Below are 25,509 nucleotides of genomic sequence, written 5' to 3'. Positions count from 1 at the left end.
GGAGTGCTGTATCCAGTTCTGGGCACTACACTTTTGGAGAGATGTGGACAAATTGGAGAGAGTCCAAAGGAGAGCAACAAAACTAATAAAAGGCTTAGAAAACCTGACCCATGAGGAAAGGTTAAAAACCTGGGCATGTTTAGTCTTAAGAAGAAAAGATTGAGGGGGACTGATGATAGTCTTCACATATGTGAAGGGCTGTTCTAAAGAGGACAGTGATCAATTGTTCTCCATGCCCACTGAAGCTAGAACAGGAAGTAAATTGGCTTAATCTGAAGCAAGGGAGATTTAAATTAAATATTAGGAAAAATATCTAACTACAAGGATAGTTAAGCTCTGGAACAGGCCTCCAAGGCAGGGTGTGGAATCCCCGTCATTGGAGGTTTTTAAGAACAGATTGGACAAACACCTGTCAGCGCTGGACTAGGTTTACTTGGTCCTGCCTCTGTGCAGGGGGCTGGACTCTATGAGATCTCGAGGTCCCTTCCAGCCTGACATTTCTATGATTCTATGAATTAACTACAATTCCTAAGGTTAGCACTCAAACAGGGGTAATTCATGACTAGAACTCACACTGAGGGCTTGTCTTTACTACGGGGGTAAGTTGACATAAGTTATGCTACTCTAGCTAAGTGAATAATGTAGCTGGAGTCGACGGAGCTTAGACTGACTTACCACAGTGTCTTCATGGTGCTGAGGCGACAGGAGACGCTCTTCAGTCAACTTCCCTTACTCTTCTCAGACAGCTGGAGTACTGGGGATGACCAAAGAGTGGTCTGCCATCGATTTAGTGGGTCTTCACTAGACCTGCTAAATCGATCCCAGCTGCATCGATTGCAGCAGCATTGATCTCCCTGGTAGTGGAGTCCAGCCCTAATTGGAGGCAGGACCTTAGCCTCTAATTTTGGAAGCTATCCTTGGGGTAACTGTAACTGAGATGGGGGAGGAGAGATTCAGACTTCCCTGGCATTTGCAATCTGTCACTCCCATAATAGTCTTTGGATGCACATTTTGGTGAGCCATGCTTTGGATGAGGATTTCTGTACCCAGTTAGCATTGGTTGGCTGTTCTTTTCTACGTGTACAACAGGGAAAGATAAGGTTACCTGTTTAGGCTGCAGCCATGCTCCAAGGTGGTGAAAAGCAATAGGGGCTGGCAAAGTGCAAAGCGCTCTGGGATCCAGGACCAGATGTCTCTCATCTCTTTCACGCTGACGATTTCGGACTTGAAGTTCTCAGCATGCACTGCCAAGTGCACGTTCTGTCTGTGAAACATGGGGGACACCGTTGAGAGAGAGAAGATAATCTGACAAGCAACACACAAAGGGGACAGCTGAACGTGAGAACATGCCTAGGTGGAAGTGCCTCGGTAAGTACCCTGCTCTCTGAAGCTCCAGGTCACGAGGTGAGGACAGTATGGTTGGATGAAGGAAAGAAACACTGTTGCTGTTTGGTGGAATCCATGATGATTAGTAGCTTTACTGGAGAGAACTTTGCAGCTCTTACTCAGCCATGCTATCAATGGCTGGTGCAGAGGAGCTAAATGTTTGACTGAACAGGGGAAATATCAGGACCTTAAAAAACAAATTCAGTTAGATCTGCCACTCAAGGATAGCCCCACTAGTACCAGCACTAGAGAGATACAACCCACAGGGGAGAAAATACAGCAGGTCCAGCCAGATATTCTGACACTTGTTTGTCTCTTGAGTCCTGTTTGTATTTGTGGAATTAGAGAATTCCTGCAAATATCCCAGTCACACAAGAGAGACATAGATCACAGAGTTGCCATCTCCCATAATTTTATCATGAGTCTCATGATATTTGGTGTTTTCTGAAAGCCCTGGCTTCTGAAGTCATGGGATTATTGAGAAGAGGAGGTTACTCACCTGTGCAGTAACTGATGTTCTTCGAGATGAGCGTCCCTGTGGGTGCTCCACTCCAGATGTTGGTGCATCACTGCGCCTTCATTCGGAAATTTTGACAGAAGTACTCATACTGGTCGCGCAAGTGCAGAGCCTGCCCCACGCGCTGAGTGTGCCTTAATAGTACGCGTGCACGACCGGTCTCCTCAATTCTTTCTCTACAACGGAGGCTACCCCAACTCTGAAGTAGAGAGGAGGAGGGTGGGTAGTGGAGCACCCACAGGGACACTCATCTCTAAGAACGTCAGTTACTGCACAGGTGAGTAACCTCCTCTTCGAGAGATGTCCCTGTGGATGCTCCACTCCAGGTGACGGAAAAGCAGTGCAACTCAAGGAGGTAGGGACTGCGGATCTGGTAGGAATGCGGTAGATAATACAGCTCTGCCCAATCGTGTATCAGTGAGAGGGCCTTGAGTAAGGGCATAATGCTTAACAAATGTGTGTTCGGAAGTCCAAGTGGCTGCTTTACAGATGTCAGGCAGAGCAACTCTGCGTAGAAAAGCCACGGATGTAGCTACAGATCTAGTGGAGAGAGTCCTGATGCAGGCTGGCGGAATTGTCTCCTTTAATTGATAGCACAGGCTATCAATATAGCACAATTGATAGCACAGGATATAAGCAGAGATCCAGTTGGAAAGTCTCTGGGTGGAAATAGGTGTCCCCTTGGATCGTTCTGCAATGGAGACAAAGAGTCTGGAAGAGTTCCTAAAGCAAAGGTGGGCAAACTATGGGCCACATCCGACCCGCAGGACCCTCCTGTCCAGCCCCATAGCTCCTGGCCCGGGAGGCGAGCCCCCAGCCCCTCCCTTACTGTTCCCCCTCCCCCGCAGCCTCAGCTCACTGCGCCGCCGGTGCAATGCTCTGGGCAGCGGGCTGAGATCTCCTGGGGCAGCGAAGCTGCAGAGCCGGGGCCTGACCCAGTGCTCTGTGCTGCGTGGCTGGTTGCAGACAGGTGGTGCGGCTGCCTGTCCTGGTGCAGCCACGCCGCCAGCCACCGGTGCTCCAGGGAGCGTGGTAAGGGGGTGGAGGGGGGAATGGATAGAGGGCAGGGGAGTTTGTGGTGGTGGTGGTCGGGGGCAGGGGGGTGGATAGGGGTCAGGGCGGTCAGAGGGCGGGGAACAGGGGGGTTGAATGGGGGCAAGGGTCCTGGGGGGGCAGTCAGGAAGGAGAGGGGAGGTTGGATGGGGTGGCAGGGGGCAGTCAAGGGACAGGGAGGAGGGGGGGTGGATGGGACAGGGGTCCTGGGGGGCTGTTAGGAATGTGAGGAGGGGTTGAATGGAACGGCAGGGGGCAGTCAGGGGTGGAGGTTCTGGGGGCGGTCAGGGGACAGGGAGAAGGGGTGGTTGGATGGGGCAGGGGTCCCGTGGGGAGGAAGTCAGGAAGGGGGGGTTGGATGGGGTGGCGGGGGAGCAGTTAGGGGCAGGAGGTCCGGGGGCGGTCAGGGAGAAGGGGTGGCTGGATGGGGCAGGGGTCCTGGAGGGGCAGTCAGAAAGGAGCGGGGGGGTTGGATGGGATGGCAGGGGGCAGTTAGAAGCGGGGGGTCCAGGCACAGTCAGGGGACAGAGAGCAGGGGGGATGGATGGGGCAGGGGTCCCGGGGGGCTGTCAGGGAACAGGGGGGGTTGGATGGGGCAGGAGTCCCAAGGGGGGCCATCAGGGGGCGAGAAGTGGGGGGGGGCCTGGATAGGGGGCGGGGGGCAGGGCCACGCGTGGCTGTTTGGGGAGGCATAACTGGTCCTCCATACTATTTCGGAAACCCGATGCGGCCCTCAGGCCAAAAAGTTTGCCCGCCCTTGTCCTAAAGGGTCTGGTTCTATCCAAATAAAAGGACAAAGGCCTGCATACATCCAATGTATGCATTGTGGATTCAAAGGAGTTTGCATGCAGTTTAGGAAACAAGGTTGGTAGGTGTATAGGTTTGTTGATGTGGAATGACTAATGTACCTTTGGAAGAAATTTGGGGTGAAATCGGAGTCTTGTCCTTAAAAAATATTGTGTCGGGTGGGTCCGCCATGAGAGCTACTATTTCTCTTGCACGTCTGGTGGAGGTGACTGCCACTAAGAATGCTGTTTTCATAGAGAAGCGTAAGAGGGAGCAAGTGGCTAGGGGCTCGAAAGGTTGTTGCGTTAAACAGGTTAGTACTAAGTGAAGGTCCCACGGAGAAATAGGAGGTTTAATGTCCGGGTATAGGGATTGGAGCCCTTTAAGAAAGCGCTTGGTGATTAGATGAGAAGTACTGTCGATTTTGTCGTGAAAGGTTGCAATGGCAGCTAAGTGGACTTTGATGGAGCTGAAAAAAAGCCGGACTGCTTCAGGTGTAGTAGGTAATCAAGTATGGCCGGAAGATGTGTGGAAGTGTGAAGAATTTGGTTGTTCGAGCACCAGTGTATGAATCGTTTCCACTTTTGGAGACATGTGGTGTGAGTAGATTGTGTTCTGCTATACAAGAGTACTCTTTGAACCTGTTCAGAGCATGCTAGTTCGCTTTGTGAGAACCATGGAGGAACCAAGCTTTGAGGTGAAGCATGGATAGGTTGGGGTGGAGAAAGCGGCCGTGTTGTTGCGATAGGAGGTTCGGAGTGAGAGGCAACGAAATTGGTGGACAAATTGACATTCTGGTGAGGAACGGATACCATGGTTGTCTGGGCCACGACGGGGCAATCAGAATTACCGTGGCACAATCTGTTCGTATCTTTGTCGGAACTCTGTGGAGAAATGGTATCGGGGGAAAAGCATACATTAAGTGTTGAGCCCATAAGATCAGGAATGCATCTCCTAGGGAATGTTTGCCCAATCCCGCTCTGAAGCAAAATTCGGGACATTTCTTGTTCTTCGCAGTCGCGAAGAGGTCCAGGGTTGGATAGCCCCAAACACGGAATATATCGCGTATGATCATGTTGTTTATCTCCCATTCGTGATCCCAGGGAAAATGTCTGCTTAGTTCGTCCGCAGTTGGTATTCAGGGCCCCGGGAAGATAGGCGGCTGATATCCAGATGTTGTTTGCGAAGCACCAATTCCAGAGCTTCATGGCTTCTGTGCAAAGCGAGTGAGATCGAGTCCCTTCCTGCCTGTTGACATAGAACATGCATACGATGTCGTCTGTCATTATCCGAACATGTTGGTTCCAAAGGAATGGGAGGAAGTGATGGCAGGCATTGCGTATGGCTCGCAGTTCTAGGACGTTTATGTGTAGGGAGGCTTCGGTGGAAGACCATAGCCCCTGGGCTGTGTGGTGGGACTTGTGTGCTCCCCATCACATGAGGGATGCATCGGTAATCATTATGAGTGATGGGGAGTCCAGGAGAAAAGGGACTCCTGAGCAGAGGTTGGAGGGAACTGTCTACCATTGGAGGGAGTCTTTGACTCTGAAGGGTATGGATAGAAGCTTGTTTAGAGCGTGTATGTTCGGTCTGTAAACTGTGGCCAACCAAGCTTGGAAGCACCTCATGTATAGACATGCATTTTTGACCACAAAAGTACATGAGGCCATGTGGCCTAATAGTTGCAGGCAGTCTCGTCCAGAGACCAGGGGACTGTTGTGAAGTTTTGTAACCAGGAGTTTTCTGGTGTTGAAATGATCAAGCGGGAGAGACGCTATTCCCGTTCGGGCATCAAGGTGCGCTCCAATGAACTCCAATTGTTGGGTAGGAGATAAGGTGGATTTGTTTTTATTTATTTGTATGCCAAGCGAAAGGAAGCAAGCGACGGTAAGCTGCGTGGATTGAAGAGCTTCGCTGAGCGTTGAGGCTTTGAGGAGACAATTGTCAAGGTAAGGAAATATTATAACCCCCTGTTTTCTGGCTAGGAGTTTGGAGAAAACTCGGGTGGCGGTAGATAGGCCGAAGGGCAACACTCTGTATTGAAAATGTGTCTAACCGAGGGTAAAACAAAGAAAACATCTGTGGGCTGGGTGAACAGTCACATGAAAATAGGCGTCCTGTAGGTCGAGGGCTGAAAACGAATTGCCCTGCTCAAGCACTGGGATTATGGTGGTGAGGGTAACCATTTTGAACTTTTGCTGTTTGATAAATTTGTTTAGCCGCCTGAGGTCGAGGATCGGTCGCCATCCTCCGGTTTTCTTTTCTGTTAAGAAGTAATGGGAATAGAAACCTTTCCCTCTGTGTTGTTTGGGCACAATTTCCACTTCCCCCAATTGAAGGAGATGTTGTACTTCTTAGAGGAGCAGTTACTCATGAGAGGGGTCCCTGAAGAGGGATGGGGAGGGTGGGTGGGAGGGAGGCGGGGAGAGGAAAGGGATGGAATAGCCAACTGTGACGACCTCTAAAGCCCACTTGTCGGTGGTAATATTTCGCCATTGATGGGAGAATGGGCATAGGTGGTGACCAAAAATAGGGGCAGGTGGTGTAAGCGCTGAAGTGGGAATATTGTTTTCTATACCCTCGACCAAGGCTTCAAATTTGCTTATTGGTCGGAGGGGGTTGAGACACTGCTGAGGAGTTGGGACAGTGGCGTTGGTATTTGGGTCTCTGGCGTTGTTGTTGTTGCTTGTGAGATCTATGGAATTGCTGGGTGTATGTGGGGTAGCGTGGTCACTGATAAGGCTGGTATCTATATTGTCACCTTCTGGTTGTAGGGGTTTGAATTCCTAGAGAACGAAGAGTTGCCCTGGAGTCCTTCATGGAGTGGAGTACGTCATTCGTGGTGGAGGCGAATAGTTTGTCACCGTCGAAGGGGAGATCCTCAATGGTACTCTGGACCTCCCAGGGAAAAGAAGAGGACGAGAGCCATGACCCTTGGCACATCATGACTGCTGTGGCAGTGGACCGTGCCACAGTATTGGCCACATCAAGGGCAGCTTGAAGAGCAGTGCGGGAGAAGATTTGTCCCTAGGAAACTATGGCTGTAAATTGTTGTTTCTTTTCTTCTGGAATGTGATCAATAAAGTCCATGAATTTATTGTAATTTTTGTGGTCGTATTTTGCTAGAACGGCTGTATAATTAGCAATGTGAAATTGCAACATGGAAGAAGCGTATACCTTACGTCCGAGCAGATCTAATCGTTTACTGTCCTTGGCGGAAGGGGTGGAGCGGGGAAACTGGTGTTTGTTCTTTTGGTTAACTACTATCAGCGAGTTTGGCGCTAGGTGAGTAAAAAGGAATTCTAAGCCCTTGGAAGGAATAAAGTACTTCCAGTCCGCTCGCTTACAGGTAGGCAGGCTTGCAGCCGGAGTTTGCCAAATGGCCTTGGCAGGTTCTAAAAGGGTTGTGTTGATAGGTAATGCAATTCTAGAAAAAGAAGAGGGCTGCAGGATGTCGGTTAGCTCATGCTGCTGTTCAGGGACTTCCTCCAGGTTAATTTGTAGCTCATTGGCAACTCTTTTAAACAGGTCTTGAATTTTTGAGAAGTCGTCCAAAGACGTCGGAGGAGGAGGAAGCAATGCTTCATCAGGTGGAACAACTGGTTCTACCGGGTTATAGGCAGGCCGTGCTTGCTCTTGCGGTTGTGACATGGCTGCCTGGTGTCTGGAGTCAGTAGGAGGGTCATCAGCTGGTGGTACCAAGCAGGTCTCACGCCTGGCTGCAGTGATAGTGCTTGTCCCATTCGTTTTTTTAATGCTTGTAATTTAACTCTGTCATTGCAGTGGTAAAAATGAGTGTGGTCCTGAGTATAAGGAGTCCATGGAGCCCAATATTGCCACTGTGGTGGGAGGGAATGGGTGGTGCCATCCAGGGATTCACGCACCATGGGGCAAGACCCTCAGAGTAGGACCAGGCAGCTTTTCTATGACCTCTCTTGATGGCTGTGGATGGAAGATCTGATAAGGTGAAAATTCTCCCTGCAGCCCAGATTCCTCATCACTGTAGGAAAGCTGTGCAGACCTTGTCTGAGTGTCTGGAGAGAAGTAGGTGTTAAGTAGGGGTGACTGCAAGATAGGTGACACCAACAGGTCCCTTGAGTGTGTGAATTGCGGTGCCGCAGTGCCTCTGTGAGGGGAGCGCTGAGCAAGAGGAATTTGTTGTGAGGCGGGATTCCTCTGCACCGGTGTCCTGAGTGTTCTGTCACTGCTGGCTAGCTCAAAGGCTGACGGTGCCAGGAGAGTGAGAGGAGCCTGCGGGGGGTCAGGCAGGCTAGTATGCGTCAGCACCGCTTCCATTGCGGTACTGAACGGTGCCGTGTGAGAGGCAGGCAACTGAAAGCCTGAAGCCTCGGCACTGGAGGTTAGTGTGACTGCTGCAGCTGCAGGCGGGTTTCACCCGGCGCATCAAAGGTACTCAGCCTGGGGAGCGCGGGGAGGGAAGGAGTACCTGGAGAAGTCTTATCCTTGCGAATACCCTTTGCGGGTGAGAGAGACTGATGTTTTTTTGAAGTTTTCTTTTGTCTCTTTGAAGCAGGGGGGCTGTGGTGTATAGCAGAGTCGGAGCCCGGGTCTGAGGCTGGTCCGAGAGATTTTTGCAGCAGGAGTAGTTTTAACCGCAGCTCCCTGTCTTTGCGTGCCCTGGATTTTAATTTGCTGCAATGGGCACATTTTTGGGGGATGTGGGACTCCCCGAAACATTTAATACATTTAGAGTGCCATCTGAAAGAGGCCACTCTATCATTACAGTTAGAGCAGCGCTTAAAACCTGGAGATCCAGGCATGTCGGAAGCGGCTGCGCTGACAGGAAAAAAAAAGTTTTTGTTTTTTTTTTTGCTTTAAAGAGAAGAGATAAAATAAGAGGGGAAAGAGTTGAACAGAGAGAGAAAAAATTCTCTAACAAGTCTGCTGAGCTCCGTCTCAGGCCGGGGACGGTAGAGAAGGAACTGAGGAGACCAGTCACGCACGCATACCATTAAGACATACTCAGCACGTGGGGCAGGCTCTGCGCATGCGCGACCGGTACGAGTACTGCGGTCAAAATCTCAGAGCGAAGGCACAGGGACGCACCAACACCTGGAGTGGAGCACCCACAGGGACATCTCTTGAAGAAGAATCTCTGCTTTTGTTAAAAAAAAAGTTTTGCATCCTCATGGTTGCAGAGAAAAGCTTGAAAACATGATCCAAGTGCACCCTATAGGCTCAGAAACCAAAAGGCAAAGTAAAAGATCCCCAAATTTATTATTTTTTAAAATCGCATGATTTTAAAATCCACTCATGATTTGTGAACCCTTGGGATTCGCAATACAAGGATCAATACATTTACCCACCCTTTATTACCCTGGGTTAAAGAAGAAATCAATCTACTCAAACCCATGATAACAGAAGATTTAAAAAGTGTTATTGCATCTGCATCTGATGGTGAAGCCAGTTATCAGTACAAGTGCCACAGCCAAGTACATCTGATGGAAGAGACACAAGGGCTCAAACAAGGTGTTAAAGGATCAGATAGCAATCAGCTGGGCCAAGCTCTGGAGAATCAATTTTGCATTCCATGAGGGTAGCCTGAGTGTGGGAAAGTGTTTGCTAGGTTTTACAGTATTTTTATTTCAGCCATTGTTGGTTTCTTTTCTTTCCCCCACAACTTCACAGAATGCAGAGAGGACCTCATAAATAATGCACTGAGTATGTTAGTGTAGCGAGGAGCTCCCTACAGTGTGACAAATGCTACATCACTTTATGAAAATTTCTACTTGGGAGTCCTGAGTAGCCAGTCATGCATGTGCAGCATTCCTTACTAACGGCTTGCTAAAGAGAGAGATTGGGAGCTGCCCAAAGTCACCAATCCTGGGTCACTTACTGTAGCAAGTGGGGCATCGCTAAGCTGCCTTGCTGTCAGCATTCCTAATGGGGAGGCTGAACATGTATTGGTTTAGGCACAAGTCATTTTATGAAGCTCACTAACCTTCCGATAGGAATGTTGAATGAGGCTTCCCACTTGCACTACAGCCCTGAATTCTCATCTAACCATCAAGGTACTTAGATAGACCCCATCAGGGTGGATTTGATTTAAATCACTAGTCAGGAAGACTCTATTTAATCACGGATTTCTACATAAAAGTGCATTCTTGTTGGTTGTTATAACCTTAATACATATTCTTCACAACTCAGAGATAGATGTAGGTTTCATTTTTAGAAGGTACACACTATACATTTTTAAAGAGATCTATTTAGAAAACTTTTCAAGTAAGTTTTACAGCTATATGAGAAAATGAATGATTGTTTGGTTATTTCATTTATCAAAGGTAATTGAAGCAGATATTTATGAAGTCATTGGGAGGTAAACTATCTCCAATTCAACAGGTAAATCATTAATATTTGGAGGATTTTCTTGCCATACTGTATTAGGAGGAGAACATAACCAGACAGACATTTAAATTATTTTATTTAACTGAAACAACAACGTTATGCATTCTGGATTTTTTTCTTCAACAGCAAACATGTAATATTTTAACAAAACAAGCATAAGAATTTCCAAAATAGTTAAACATTCAAGTTTTTTAAAATCAGGTTTGTTTTTGTTAAAATTATTTAACTAAAATAGTTAAATTAAATATTTAAAAAACAAAACAAAATTAAATCAACTATGTCAACCAGGTCAACATGAAAAACTTAAAATATTGGCTTCTGTAGCTAACTCAGTTGTCTTCACCTTCATTTTCCTGTTTGTTCATAATCTGGAAAAGAAAAACAAGCTTTCCTGCTTTTTCACGTTCCAAACGATTTCTCAATTTGGAATGAGTTAGTCCAAAAGAAGAAAATATTCTTTCTACACCGGCTGAAGAAGCTACTGCTGTTAAAAGTGAGATTATCACGTCAACAGTCTCTGAATCCAAGTGTTTAAGTGACATCCACCAGTTCACTGGTGTGACTTTCTTTAAAACATCAGCAGCAAACATATTTCTTCAGTGGTTCACCCTTACTCTGAAGTTTATTATAGTTGGCATTATGGAGGGATGATTGCTGGATTGCTGGATGTCCATGTCATAGCCAACTCCTCTTCTTCAGCAGTTAAGGTTTGACCCTGGTACTGACTATTGAGAATATCTGCAAGAAAATGAGCTGGAGAGAGTGCTTGTCCCATTCGTTTTTTTAATGCTTGTAATTTAACTCTGTCATTGCATAGTTCTCTTTTTAAGATCTCACTCAGTTCCTTCCAAATTTCAACAGCGTCAGCATTAAAATAGCTATTTTCCTGCATTTTGTTCAAGGCTACAGAAATAGGCTTCAGGGTACACAGCATGTGTTCAACATTTCTCTTAAGCCCAATGTTGAGAACTTTGGCTGTGACAGTGCCATCTATTTTTTCACGATTTTGTTCACAAACAGTCATCAGATTAGGCCAGTTTTTGATATAGTGCTCAAAACAGTCCACTACTGAGTTCCATTGCACGTCTTGTGGGAGAGTTAGCTTGGTTCCTCCCACTTTTTTCAGAGCAGCTGCTGCAAAGTGGTTGTTATGGAAGTATTTTGCAATTTCAACAATATTAGCCTTTATTTCTGGAACATTGAAGTCTTTGGCTAGGAGGTGAATCAAATGAGCACTGCAACTGTGTGTTATTAGCTTTGGACTCTCTTCACTCTCTTCTAAATAATTTCTTCTCATCTTGGATACATTTGCAGAATTGTCTGTGACCAAGCTGCGTACTAGATATTTGAATTTTTTTTCACAGTTTGTTATAGCTTTTACTGCTACTTCTGGTAAGTATTCTGTTGTGTGTGCATTTCCTGATGTATCAATTGTTTCTGTAAGGAAGATATTCCCTTCTTCTGTTGTCACACAAGCACATACAACAGGATCACTGTGGACATTGCTCCACCCATCAAGACTCAGGTTAACAATTTTACCCTCTAGACCTTTTGCACACTGCTCAATTTCTCTTTCATAAACGTTATTCAGCAATTTGCCTGCGACATCTGCTCTGTTGGGTGGACTGTATCCTGGTCTTAATGACTGAACCATGTTAATGAAGTGTGGGTTCTCAATCATACGGAAAGGAAAGCTTGTTGCATAAACAAACCAGGCAATTTTTTCATCAATTACCTCTTTTTGTAATCTGCTGGTTCTTATCACAAACTTATCTATGGTTGTTTCTGGATTTTGGAGATTTTTTTTTCTTTTTGCTACAGGTAATATACTGTGGCTATGTGACATACATGATGTTACTGAAACAATATCACTGGCAGATAACTCTGAAACTATAAAAAAATGATGGTGATCTTGAAGGTGGATAGTCTTCAGAATCCTGTATGTTGAGGATGGATTCTCCTAAACAAAATAAGTCAATGCAGTTATTTAATTATTATTACCATATTGCTCATTTAGTATTACTCATTGCATTCACTGACACTCAGTACTACTCAGAACTACTTTAAAAGTGAAATTGTAAAAGGAAGATCTGCCTAGTTTATTTTTTTTATCACAACTGCATCTAAAATGATAGTACCATAGAGTAACAACTGTATTTTTTGCTCAAACATGAGAATTCAAGAATAGTCCAGAAGGAAGACAGGCAGTCCTTAAGAAAGAAGTATGAAATAAAAAAGTTTACCAACCTGAAGATCCTGCAAGTTCAGACATGTTCCTTTCCTCATCTTCAACGCAGCTTCCTCCTGAGAAGGAACACTTCTCATGATGTTGTTTCATTCGGACAACCAGGCCTTGCATTTCTTTGTTGCACTATTTGCATTTTGCATGCATGCCTGTCTTAGCCAGAGATAGAGGAACTTCATTAAAATATTCCCAAACTGAGTCTCTTTTATGGCATCTTATTGACTATATCCAGAGCTCTCCCAGACAACTTTGCAACCAAAATGGGCATCTTTTGGTCCTCAGGAATCTCATGAAGTACACACAGCCTCTCGAAGGTGATGAAATATTCAACAATGTCTCGCTGTATGTTCCCATTTGTGGATTTTTGGAGAGGTGGGACTCCCTAGTGTGCAGGGGTTCTGATTCTGCTTCTCTAGCAAGTCCAGTTGATGCGTTCCTTCTCCTCCATGGCTAGTTTCTGGGCTTCAATTTCTTTGTCAGCCTCTATCTTTTTCAGTTCCAAGGCTCTCTGGTGTGCAGCTTCTTGCCTGGCATTCTCTGCTTCTATGGCTCTTCGGTATGCAGCTTCTTGTGCATCAATTTCCACCTGTTTTAATTCCATAAGTCTTTTGTGTTCTTTGTCCCCTCTTCTGCCTGCAATCTGCACAGCTCCAGCTTCTTACTAGTTTCACTTTCACTCATTTCCCTGCTTTTCTGACCCTACTTCCCTTTCCCGAAATAAGCAAACAGAAAATAAACTGGTAACCACTTTGGCTGATCTCTAGCCACCACACTTAAATCTCACTTAAAATCACCACCCGTGTATGAAGTGCAAATCTCACTCAGGACAACAAGCTGTGCATTTAATCCTGTACGACTACACCACTGTGACGGGTTCCCCCTCGGCGTGCCACCTGGAACTGGGATATCACTGAGCCCTCTGACCCACCAGCCTGGGCTCCCTCTTATACTGTGCTGCTGTGACAAGTTGCAAAGCTCTCCAGCCTGCACTTTCACCAGCATTCATACAGGCAGGGACACACCCAGCTGCAGTTCCACGCAGACTCTCTAACCACCAGCTTCCCAGCCTGGGACCCCAGAGCAGTACCGTCCTGCCCTGGTCAAATCTGGCCAGTATATGGGTTTAATACCTGGTCCGCCTCTCCGTCAATGCGAAGAGAACAATGCACACTTGTGGTAACCAAGCAGAGATTTTCCTCAAGCACTCTAGTCAAAGCTCACTGGTGTAGATTAAAACAAAACAAGTGAATTAACTACAAAAGACAGATTTTAAGTGATTATAAGGGATAGCAAACAGATAAAAGCAGATTACCTAGCAAATAAACAAAACACGCAAACTTAAATTAATATACGAAATAGATTGGATATGAATTAGCAGATTCTCACCCTGAGAAATGATACAAGCAGGCTGCAGATTCTTAAAGGACAAGCTGCACTTGCTTTACAGCTTGGAATCCCCAGGTGTTTCATACACAGGCTAGAAATCCCTTGAGCCTGGGTCAGGCACTTCTCCCAGTTCAGTCTTTGTTCCTCAGATGTTTCCAGGAGCCTTCTTGGGTGGGGAGTGAAGAACCCCTGATGATGTCACTCCCTGCCTTATATAGCTTTTGCATATGGCGGGAACCCTTTGTTCCAAAGCTTGGGTCCCAGACCAGTCTGTGGAAAAATACTGACATCCCAAAATGGAGTCCAGCATCATGTGGCCTGGTCACATGTCCTTGTACAGTCAGAGCAGCCATCACTCACAGGCTGTCTGTGGAGTTCTCAGGAAGGCTCACCAGGTGGGAGATAAGCTTCTCCTGAGGCCTATTGTTCTCCCTAATGGCCCATTGCCCTGAATGGGCCCTTCCCAACCAGCTATCTAGACTGAAAGCATCTTGTCTAGTGGGCGTTATCCAGGTGTAACTACATTTGAAATACAGATACATAGTCAATATTCATAAATTCAGATACAAAAATGACACATGCATACAAATAGGATAATCATACTCAGCAAATCATAACTTTTCCAATGACATCTCTCATAACCCGTCATGCATAAAATGCATCATGATTATGTCATAATCATATCACTATGAAGAATATGGGGTGCAGTGTCACACACACCACTTAAAGAAAAGACAGTTACTCACCTTTGTAACTGTTGTTCTTCGAGATATGTTGCTCATATCCATTCCAATTAGGTGTGTGCGTGCCGCGTGCACAGCCATCGGAGAACTTTTACCCTAGCAACACCCGGTGGGTCGGCCGTGGAGCCCCCTGGAGTGGCGCCTTTATGGTGCTGGATATATACCCCGGCCGACCCAGCGCCCCCTCAGTTCCTTTTTGCTGGCTACTCCGACAGAGGGGAAGGAGGGCGGGTTTGGAATGGATATGAGCAACACATCTCGAAGAACAACAGTTACAAAGGTGAGTAATCAGCTTTTCTTCTTTGAGTGCTTGCTCATATCGATTCCAATTAGGTGACTCCCAAGCCTTACCTAGGCAGTGAGGTTGGACTGAAGTACTGTGGATTGTAGTATCGTCCTACCAAATGCCGTATCATCTCTGGCCTAATAATGGCATAGTGTGAGGTGAACGTATGCACTGAAGACCAAGTAGCAGCTCTGCAGATCTCCTGGATTGGCACCTGGGTCAGGAAAGCTGCTGATGAGGCTTGAGCCCTCATGGAGTGAGCGGTGAGATGGGGGGGTCGGGACCCCGGCCAGATCATAGCAAGCACGAATACATGACGTAATCCAAGAAGAGATCTGCTGGGAGGAGACCGGAAGACCCTTCATTCGGGCTGCTACCGCGACGAAGAGCTGCGTTGTTTTCCAGAACGGTTTCGTACATTCAATGTAAAAGGCAAGAGCCCTACGAACATCGAGGGAGTGAAGCTGCTGTTCCTGACTATTGGCGTGAGGTTTTCGGAAGAAAACCGGAAGGAAGATGTCCTGGTTGATATGAAAAGTCGACACCACCTTGGGAAGAAAGGCAGGGTGAGGTCGTAGCTGCACCTTATCCTTATGGAAGATCGTGTAAGGTGGTTCCGATGTAAGAGCTTAGAGCTCAGAGACACGCCTCGCTGAAGTGATAGCAACGAGGAAAGCTGTTTCCAAGAGAGGTACAAAAGGGAACATGTGGCCATAAGTCTTGAGAGGACCAAGTTGAGATCCCATGTGGGTACAGGCTGTCGTACCTGTAGATATAGACGGTCCAGGCCCTTGAGGAACCTACCAACCATGGGGTTGGTGAAGACAGATCGGCCATACACTCCCAGGTGGAAAGCTGAGATGGCCGCCAGGTGAACTCTGATAGATGATATCACCAAGCCCTGCTGTTTCAGGTCCAGGAGATAGTCTAGAATGAGAGGCACGGACGCTTGAAAGGGAAGTGTGTCGTGGAGAGAGCACCAGCATGAGAATCGCTTCCATTTAGCCATATATGCAGCCCGAGCGGAAGGTTTCCTGCTGCCCAACAGGACCTGCTGCACCAAACGAGAACAGAGCAGTTCAGAGTGGCTCAGCCATGCAACATCCACGCTGTGAGGTGGAGGGACCGCAGGTCGGGGTGACAGAGGCGGCCGCAATCTTGTGTGATCAGGTCCGGAAAGAGAGGCAGCGGAATCGGGGCGTCCACCGAGATCTCTAAAAGCGTGGTGTACCAATGCTGCCTGGGCCACGCTGGGGCAACCAGAATCAGTCATGATCTGTCCCTGTGCGCCTCGATCAGGACCTTGTGTACAAGGGGAAACGGCAGGAAGGCGTACAACAGCCTGCTCATCCATGGGAGTAGGAAGTTTGTGAGAGAGCAAAACGCCAGGCACTTCCGGTTGCTGCGCGAGGCAAACAGATCGACCTGGGGAAACCCCCACTTTAGGAAGATGGAGTGGATGACATCGGGGCGGAGTGACGACTCGTGGGATTGGAAGGACCTGCTGAGGTGGTCTGCCAACGTGTTCTGGACCCCTGGGAGAAACGACGCCACCAGGTGAATGGAATGGGCTATGCAGAACTCCCAGAGTTGAATGGCCTCCTGACAGAGGGGGGAGGAACGAGCCCCCCTTGCTTGTTGATGTAGAACATGGCCGCGGTGTTGTCTGTGAGGATCGCCACACAACGACCATGCAATCGCTCCTAAAAGGCTTGGCATGCAAGACGCACCGCCATCAGCTCCTGTACGTTGATATGGGGAGAGAGATCGGACGGGGCCCATAGGCCTTGCGTCTGGATGTCCCCGAGGTGAGCGCCCCATCCCAGGGCTGACGTGTCCGTGACGAGGGACAGGGAGGGCTGAGGGGTGTGGAAGGGGACTCCTTCGCATACCACCCTTGGGTCCAGCCACCATTGGAGGGAGGCCAGGACCCCTTCCGGAACAGTGACCACCAGGTTCAGGCTGACTCGACCTGGGCAGTAGACCGATGCCAGCCAGGCCTGAAGCGATTGGAGCCGAAGTCTGGCATGTCTGGTCACGTATGTGCAGGAAGCCATATGACTCAGGAGACTCAGGCATGTTCTTGCCATCGAGATTGGGAAGCTTTGAAGGCTCCAGATAAGGCCCGTCAGAGCGTGGAAACGAGCATCCGGCAGGAGGGCTCGGGCATGCAGGGAATCTAGGACCGCCCCGATGAATTCTATTCTCTGGGTTGGTTCTAGAGTGGACTTCGCCGCATTGATGAGAAGACCTAATCAAGAAAACGTGTCCGTGACCACTTGAACGTGGGAGTGCACCTGTTCTTTGGTGCAACCTCTGATAAGCCAGTCGTCGAGATACGGGTATACCTGTATCCGTCTCCAACGAAGGGAGGCTGCCACGACTGCCAAACATTTGGTGAACACCCAGGGGGCCGTGGAAAGGCCGAACGGAAGGACCGTGAACTGGTAGTGTTTGCGGTTGACCATAAAGCGGAGGAAGCGTCTGTGTGCCGGATGGATTGATATGTGGAAATATGCATCCTTCATGTCGAGGGCGGCGTACCAGTCTCCAGGATCCAGGGAAGGTATAATGGTACCCAAGGAGACCATGCGGAACTTCAACTTTATCATGAATTTGTTGAGTCCGCACAGGTCCAGGATAGGCCGAAGCCCGCCCTTTGCCTTGGGTATTAGGAAGTAACGGGAGTAAAACCCCTTGCCCCTTAGCTCCCTTGGAACTTCCTTGATCGCCCCCATGGACAGGAGCGTTTGAACCTCCTGAATGAGGAGTTGCTCGTGAGAAGGGTCCCTGAAGAGGGACGGGGTGGGAGGGTAGGGAGAAAGAAAATTGGAGAGAGTATCCCCTTTCCACCGTGCAAACAACCCAATGGTCCGTGGTTATAAGGGACCAAGCACGGTGGAAATCGGATAAATGATTCAGGAAGGGTGGGGTAGGATCCTGACCGAGGTCTGGTACATTGTCCTCGAGCAGCCCTTCAAAAGTTCTGCTTAGGGCCCGCTGAGGGCTTGGAAAGGCCTTGGCCCTGGCTTTGGCCGGGTTGGTGGTTGGAGGGTTTCCTCCTGGTATTACGCCCCCACCTCCTATAGAAGTCCTGCCTCGACCAAGGAGAGGGATAGGAGCATTGGGGCTGATGCTTAAATGGCTTCCGCTATGCAGCCGGTGTATGCATCCCCAGCTATCGCATTATGGCCCTTGAGTCCTTGAGGCTCTGAAGCCTCGAGTCAGTTTTGTCTGAAAACAGGCCCTCTCCATCAAAGGGAAATCCCGTAATGTTTGCTGAAGCTCCGGTGGTAAGCCGGAAGTCAGCAGCCAAGATATACATCTCATCGCAATGCCCGAAGAGAGGATCTGAGCGGCAGAGTCTGCGGTGTCCAATGAAGTCCTCACCACCGTCTTGCCCTCTTCCACCAAGGCCCCAAACTCCTCTCTGGACTCCGAAGGAACTAGGTCCTTGAACTTTAACATGGAGTTCCAAGAGTTATAGTTGTATCAGCTCACGAGTGCCTGCTGGTTTGCGATCCGGAGCTGAAGACCGCCCAAGGAGTAGACTTTGCACCCAAATAAATTGAGGCGTTTGGCCTCTTTCGATATGGGTGCCGGGGCTTGCTGACCATTGCGCTCCTTCCCATTCACTGAGCCACCACCAGTGAACAGGGCTGTTGATGTGTGTATAGATAGTTATATCCCTTGGAGGGGACGAAGTACTTCCGCTCCACCCCTTTAGCAGTTGGAGGAATAGACACAGGCGTTTACCAGATTGTTCTGACTGTGGTCTGAATGGTCTGGATGAGCGGTAGGGCCACCCTAGATGGGGCCTCTGCGGACAAAATGTCAACCACAGGGTCCTCCACCTCTATAACCTCCTCTGCTTGGAGGTTCATATTCCGCGCCACCCTACGTAAGAGGTCCTGGTGGGCACCCGAGGTCTATTGGGGGGGGACCCGAAATAGCAGTGTCTGCCACCGCCTTATCAGGTGAGGATGAGGAGGCGGCCACAAGAGGAAGAGGATCATCTGGGCCCTCTTGGTCAGCTGCGTCTTGGAGTCCTGAGCCCACGATCTCAGTGTCCGGACCCGGAAGTGGGGTTGGAAGAGGGTCTGGAGCCTGGATGGATGGCGCTGGATGGCTGATGGTGACCTCTGGCACCCGTGGCTCGGAGGGGGCTGAACGAGAAGCCCCTGACGGAGCATCCTGGGCCTGGTGGTACGCCCAGGGCGTCCAAAAGGGCCATTGGGTAGACCCTTGGATTGGACCTTGTCCCTGCGCCTGCCAATGAGCAACCCCTGAGTTCAGAGTGCTGTGATCCAAGTGGTGGCAGTCGGATAGACGTGACCCCGCATCCGACTGTCGAACAAGAGGCGGAGCGCGATGGCCACGGTGGTGCTGAGCGGGTCTGCGAAGATGGAGAGCGATGCCGCGAGGGGGAGCGGTGCCGTGACCTAGATCGGTGCCGGGATCTAGACCTAGTCCTTGATGGTGATCGTCGTCGGGAATGGTGTCTGGACCGAGATCTGCTCCTGGATGGTGACCGGCGTACAGAGCAGTGCCGAGAACGGTGCCGTGAGTCTGATCGGTGCCGTGAGTATGACCGGCGCCATGAAGGAGAGCGGTGCAGGGACTGCAAGTGGCGTCAGGAGTGGGAACAGTGCTGGGAGCGGGAACGGTGCTGTGACTCAACCGACAGTGCTGAGTGGATAAGGGCCGGCTTGCCCTGGGATGGGACCACACGAGCAGGGACCGGTGCCTTTGTCTGCTGAGGGGATGCCGATGCTGTCATAGCAATCAGGTCCCTTGCAGCCGCAAATGTGTCTGGAGTCGATGGCAACTGGACTTCAACCAAGCTATGCGTCGGGGAGTCCAGACACAACGGACTCAACGGCTCCGCTCTCTGTGACAGAGTCAACGGTGCTGAAGTCGGCACTTGTGCCCCTGGCTGCTCCTCTACGGGACGCAGCGCCAAGGGCGGGTCCAGGGAGGCTGGCGTCTGCTGAGATGGGCCAGCCTTTTCCGGTCTATGGTGCCGCTTCTGACCAGGCAAGTGGGACCGGTGTCGGACTGATGATGTCAGCTGCGGTGCCGGGGAACGCCGGTGCCGCGGGTCTCTATCAGAGTTCGACCGTGGTGCAGCTCCTACTGTTGCCGCCGGGGCACTGCGCACCGAAGCGCTCAGTGCCAGGTCTTGGTGCGGTGCTGGAGGTTGAGGGCTAAGAGCCGCCTCCACGAGGAACTGTTGCAAACGAAAGTCCCGCTCCTTTTTAGTCCGGGGCCGAAAACCTTTGCAGATCCTGCACTTCTCAGTCTGATGAGATTCCTCCAGACACTTTAGGCAAGAGTCATGGGGGTCGCCCATTGGCATGGGCTTGGAGCAGGACGCACAGGGTTTAAAGCCTGGAGCCTTGGGCATGAGCCCAAGCTACTGGTGGGGAGGAGGGAAGATCCCTGCCAACCCGCTAAGTAGAACTATGTACACTATAACTATATAAAAACTCTATAACTGTACTAACTATTAACACTGTTGAGAGGAAAAATGCTAGGGAGAGTGGAGAGCAGCAAAGCCGAGCTCCACAGTTCCAACGACCGTCACGGACGGTAAGAAGGAACTGAGGGGGTGCTGGGTCGGCCGGGGTATATATCCAGCACCATAAAGGCGCCACTCCAGGGGGTTCCACTGCCGACCACTGGGTGTTGCTAGCGTAAAAGTTCTCCGAAGGCCGTGCACGCGGCATGCACACACCTAATTGGAATCGATATGAGCAAGCATTCGAAGAAGAATTATGCGTTCTGAGTGAGTACTGAACCACTAGAAGAAGTTTCTCATTGTCATCTAGGAAGAACCAGTAGTTTATTGAGAAAGCCTATTGAAGATGAATTAGCCAAGCAATTGCAATAGCCATTAGTTGGAGCTCACACTGCAAAGCTGCAGCCATTTACCAATTAAAGATTTCTGTCCTTCATTAGAGTTCTTTTTATCCTTCATGTTAGTTTGTTTACTGGAATCTGCATTGCAATTTTCTATTTAATGTGTTTAAATTACAGAAAGAAAGACTCTTACTTCTTAATTACCATACTGAAAGTGTAGCATATTCAAATATTTACAAATTTGTTAGCTTATTTACTGTTTTGGTGGGAATGTGGGTTCTCATACAGATTCATCACTAACACTGAAGTGCTTCCAGGCCACCAAAGCTCAGCAAGATCAAGCTAGCTTGCATTTCATGTATCAGCAACAGCCAGTGCAGATACCTTGAATCATTATGTTCATTAATTGCCTTGGAATATATATAAAGTGTAAGTAGCCACTGAATCACCTTTTCTATTTCTCAAGATCTTGTATGGGGTCTGAAATCTCCGAGGACCTGTGGAAGTTTTAAAATCCATGACTTTTTCAAAATCTTCCAGAACTTGGACATGGATGAAAGTGCACTAAGTGACTTAGCACCTAGTGTAGGCATGGACAAGTCATGTTTTAAAATGTTTTCCCTGCTAGGGTTAACAATGACCACATAGCATGTTTTTAAACATGAATGTCTATGACCATACTAAGAGGAAAACCAGGTTTATCATGTAAGTTATGACAGATTAGTTTAGTTTTATTGTATTGCAGTAGTCCCGGTCATGGCTAGGTGCTGTACAAACACGTTCAGTTAATACGTTTCCTAACATGGTACATTTTTTCAAGTGCAGACAAGGTATAAGGAGTCCAATCACCAACATGAGAATTTCCATCCCAAGATGACGGCCCACATTTATGAATGAAATCTAGGCCTCCTGTGTGGCTGTGCAGAACAATAATGCTAGGTCAGTGGGACGGTCTCATGAACTCTCATTTGAACACCTTTATAGGTTACTTTGAACTAGTTTTGCAAGGGCATCTTCAGGAACTATTTACCTTGCTGTTTGTTGCTGCAATCAGCACTGCTGCTACCGCCCCAGCATAGCAGGGATGACACACAGCCTTTAAAAACGCAGCCAAGCAAAGACAGAAGAAACGAGCAAAGCACAAACATTCAAAGTTTTTTAACCTACCTTTTAGAAGATGAAACACTGCAAACAGGAGGAGTGCAGCGGCTATGGAATTGACAGAAGGAGAACGCACAAGGAGAAGACATAAAAAAAGACAGGAAAAGAGGTCAGTGATTTCCTACAACCCCAGCAAAATGCATGGAAGGAGCCTAGGGAGAAACACAGAATAAGGTTTGAATCAAACGCCCGAAAAAGAAAAGAGGACGACAGGTTAACAATATTCCTCATTTAGCATCAGTTCTCCTGTTCTCCCGTCAACCCTCAGTCCGTTTCCTTCCTGCTGTGTGGTTAGATCTATCAGGATGTTAGGGGAACAACTCATATCTGCTGTGTGGCTCACTCACTATCAAGCAAGTTTGGATAAGGGAATCTGAGTTCTCTCAAAGACTTGAGAGAGAGAGCTTCTGTTGCACCTGCTTTTGCCTACCTAACGTCCTGCGTCAAACCTACTCCACAGTCTCTCTTCCGGAGATCATCAGAGATTATGGTACGTTCCAGCAAATGGCACAGAAAGGGTGAAAACTTTTCATTAGCCAGTGACTCTGCTTGTTGCTCTCACCTGGCGATGACAGAACTGAACCTTGCTTGGAAGAAATCTAAGACTGCACCTTTGTTGCTCTAGCTGGCTACTGATAAGTCATTTCTTAGCCGAGTAGCAGCTCTTGGTTTCTTCACTCCCTAACACACACACTCTCTCTCTCTCTCTCTCAATGAAGAACATACACACCGGCTGTCTTAACTCTTTTGTCCTTCCCCAACTGGGAGGAAACCAGTGATATACCTGACTGTCACATACTTAGGGCTTCCTCAAAAAACAGTGGTCTGGAGGCCCTGGTAACTACTAAAGCCTCCCTGTTCAAAGTTTCTAACCAACACTCCAGTAGACAGAAGCCTTGAAAGGTATGCTTAGATTGCCTGACAAGGGAAGGTTCTGATTCTTTAGGTCTGACCAACACGAAAAGGACACACATCAAGGTCTGCAGGAGAAATACAGAAAGGATGTTAACAGGATGTAGGATTCTGGGAACAAGCAGCTGGAGAGGAACATCCGCCTTATGAAGAGATGAATAGCTGCATATAAGAGCACCATCAAGGTTGGTGTTATTTCATAGGCCAACATATGACATAAGAACGGCCATACTGGGTGAAACCAAAGGTCCATATAGCCCAGTAAATCCTGTCTTCTGACAGTGGCCAGTGCCAAGTGCCCCAGAGGGAATGAAAAGAACAGGTAATCATCAAGTGATCCGTCCCCTGTCGCCCATTCCCAGCTTCTGGCAAACAGAGGCTAGGGACACCATCCCTGCCCATCCTGGCTAATAGCCATTGATGGACCTATCCTCCATGAACTTATCTAGTTATTTTTTGAACTCTGTTATAGTCTTGGCCTTCACAACATCCTCTGGCAAAGAGTTCCACAGATTGACTGTGCATTGTGTGAAAAAAATACTTCCTTTTGTTTTAAACCTGCTGCCTATTAATGTCATTGGGTGACCCCTAATTCTTGTGTTACGAGAAGGCGTACATAGCACTTCCTTATTTACTTTCTCTACACCAGTCATGATTTTATAGACCTCAATCATACCCTCCCCCCTCTCCCCCCCACCCCGAGTCTTCAGTTTGGAAAAGAGACGAGTCCCAGTCTTATTAATCTCTCCTCATATGGAAGCCGTTCCATACCCCCAATCATTTTTGTTGCCCTTTTCTGAACCCTTTCCAATTCCAATATATCTTTTTTGAGATGGGGTGACCACATCTGCATGCAGTATTCAATATGTGGGCGTACCATGGATTTATAGAGAGTCAATATGATATTTTCTGTCTTATTATCTATCCCTTTCTTAATGATTCCCAACATTCTGTTCGGTTTTTGACTGATGCTGCACATTGAGTGGATGTTTTCAGAGAACTATCCACAATGACTTCAAGATCTCTTTCTTGAGTGGTAACAACTAATTTAGACCCCATCATTTTATATATATAGTTGGGATTATGTTTTCCAACGTGCATTACTTTGCATTTATCAACATTAAATTTAATCTGCCATTTTGTTGCCCAGTAACCCAGTTTTGAGAGATCCTTTTGTAGCTTTTGGGATGTAACTATCTTGAGTAGTTTTGTATTATCTGCAAATTTTGCCACCTCACTTCTTACCCCCCTTTTCAGATCATTTATGAAAATGTTGAATAGGACTGGTCCCAATACAGACCTCTGGGGGACACCACTATTTACCTCTCTCCATTCTGAAAACTGACCATTTATTCCTACCCTTTGTTTCCTATCTTTTAACCAGTTACCAATCCATGAGATTCCCTCTTATCCCATGACCGCTTACTTTGCTTTAGAGCCTTTGGTGAGGGACCTTGTCAAAGGCTTTCTGAAAATCTAAGTACATTATATCCACTGGATCCCCTTTGTCCGCATGCTTGTTGACCCCATCAAAGAATTCTAGTAGATTGGTGAGGCATGATTTCCCTTTACAAAAACCATGTTGACCCTTCCCCAACAAATTATGTTCACCTATACGTCTGACAATATTGTTCTTTACTATAGTTTCAACCAGTTTGCCCAGTACTGAAGTCAGGTTTACTGACCTGTAATTGCCGGGATCACCTTTGGAGCCCTTTTTAAAAATTGGCATCACATTACCTGAATAGCAGGATTCCTGTCATTTGGTACAGAAGCTGATTTAAATGATAGGTTACAGACTACAGTTAGTAGTTCTGCAATTTCACATTTGAGTTCCTTCAGAACTCTTGGGTGAATACCATCTGGTCCTGGTGACTTATTACTGTTTAATTTATCAATTTGTTCCAAAACCTCCTCTAATGACACCTCAATCTGGGACAGTTCCTCAGATTTGTCACCTAAAAAGAATGGCTCAGATTTGGGAATCTCCCTCACATCCTCTGCCATGAAGACCGATGCAAAGAATTAATTTAGTTTCTCCGCAATGGCCTTATCGTCCTTGAGTGCTCCTTTAGCATCTTGATCGTCCAGTGGCCCCACTGGTTGTTTAGCAGGCTTCCTGCTTCTGTTGTACTTAAAAATTTTTTTGCTATTACTTTGAGTCTTTGGCGAGCTGTTCTTCAAATTCTTGTTTGTCCTCCTTTCTATTTTCCAAGAATATGTTTCAGTAATCACAAATACAGGTTCTTCAAGGGTACCGACTCAAGCTCATTGTTCTATATAAGTGGCTGTGAGAAGACACATTAGTTATGTGTACCTCCTGATCCCACAATTTAGAAGAAGAGTGTGGAAGAGCATCTCTCCGGATTACACATTCCAGATACTATGCTCACAGGTTTCTATGGAGAGTTTTCCTTGTGAAGGACAGAAGGGTTAGTTAAGCTATTGCTGAACTCTCCAAACCTTTAGATTTGGAAAAAACAGCATTTAGGAGAGATTTCCTCCAAACAGTTGGCCTTGGGAGAAAAATGTTACTGTCACTGTAGAATTTCAGGATCTGTTTAAAGTTTATCTAAATATGTTTTTATATCATACACCACTTACCCAAGTCTTATCTTGTTGAGTTTAATATAAATATATCAAATATTGAGATAGTTGCCTAGAAAAGTGAGGCATGAAGCTGTACTCCCAGGAATTCTTTATTGCACCTGTTGTATATGCATGAGGCGCTTTCTCAGATAAGGAAGCTGGTACTGTTCTGTATTTCTTCACCATTCTGAAGCAGCGTATCATATAGTCTAGCCTG

General features: G+C 47.6%; 1 protein-coding gene across 1 annotated transcript in view; it reads right to left on the bottom strand.

Annotated features, from left to right (window-relative positions):
* The window catches only part of TBC1D24 (TBC1 domain family member 24), a 62,079-nt gene that overhangs the window by 9,555 nt on the left and 27,015 nt on the right, over window positions 1-25,509 (bottom strand). The window contains exons 3-4 of the mRNA XM_065412024.1: window positions 21,798-21,839; window positions 1,106-1,264 (exon numbers count right to left, since the gene is read on the bottom strand). Of these exons, the coding sequence (XP_065268096.1) occupies window positions 1,106-1,264; window positions 21,798-21,839 (201 nt within the window). The remainder of the gene's footprint in view (window positions 1-1,105; window positions 1,265-21,797; window positions 21,840-25,509) is intronic.

The sequence above is a fragment of the Emys orbicularis genome, chromosome 10 (genome assembly GCF_028017835.1).
Source record: "Emys orbicularis isolate rEmyOrb1 chromosome 10, rEmyOrb1.hap1, whole genome shotgun sequence".
Classification (NCBI taxonomy): Eukaryota; Metazoa; Chordata; order Testudines; family Emydidae; genus Emys; species Emys orbicularis.
The sequence above is the reverse complement of the archived record's forward strand: the minus strand, read 5'-3'. Positions and strand labels throughout refer to the sequence as shown.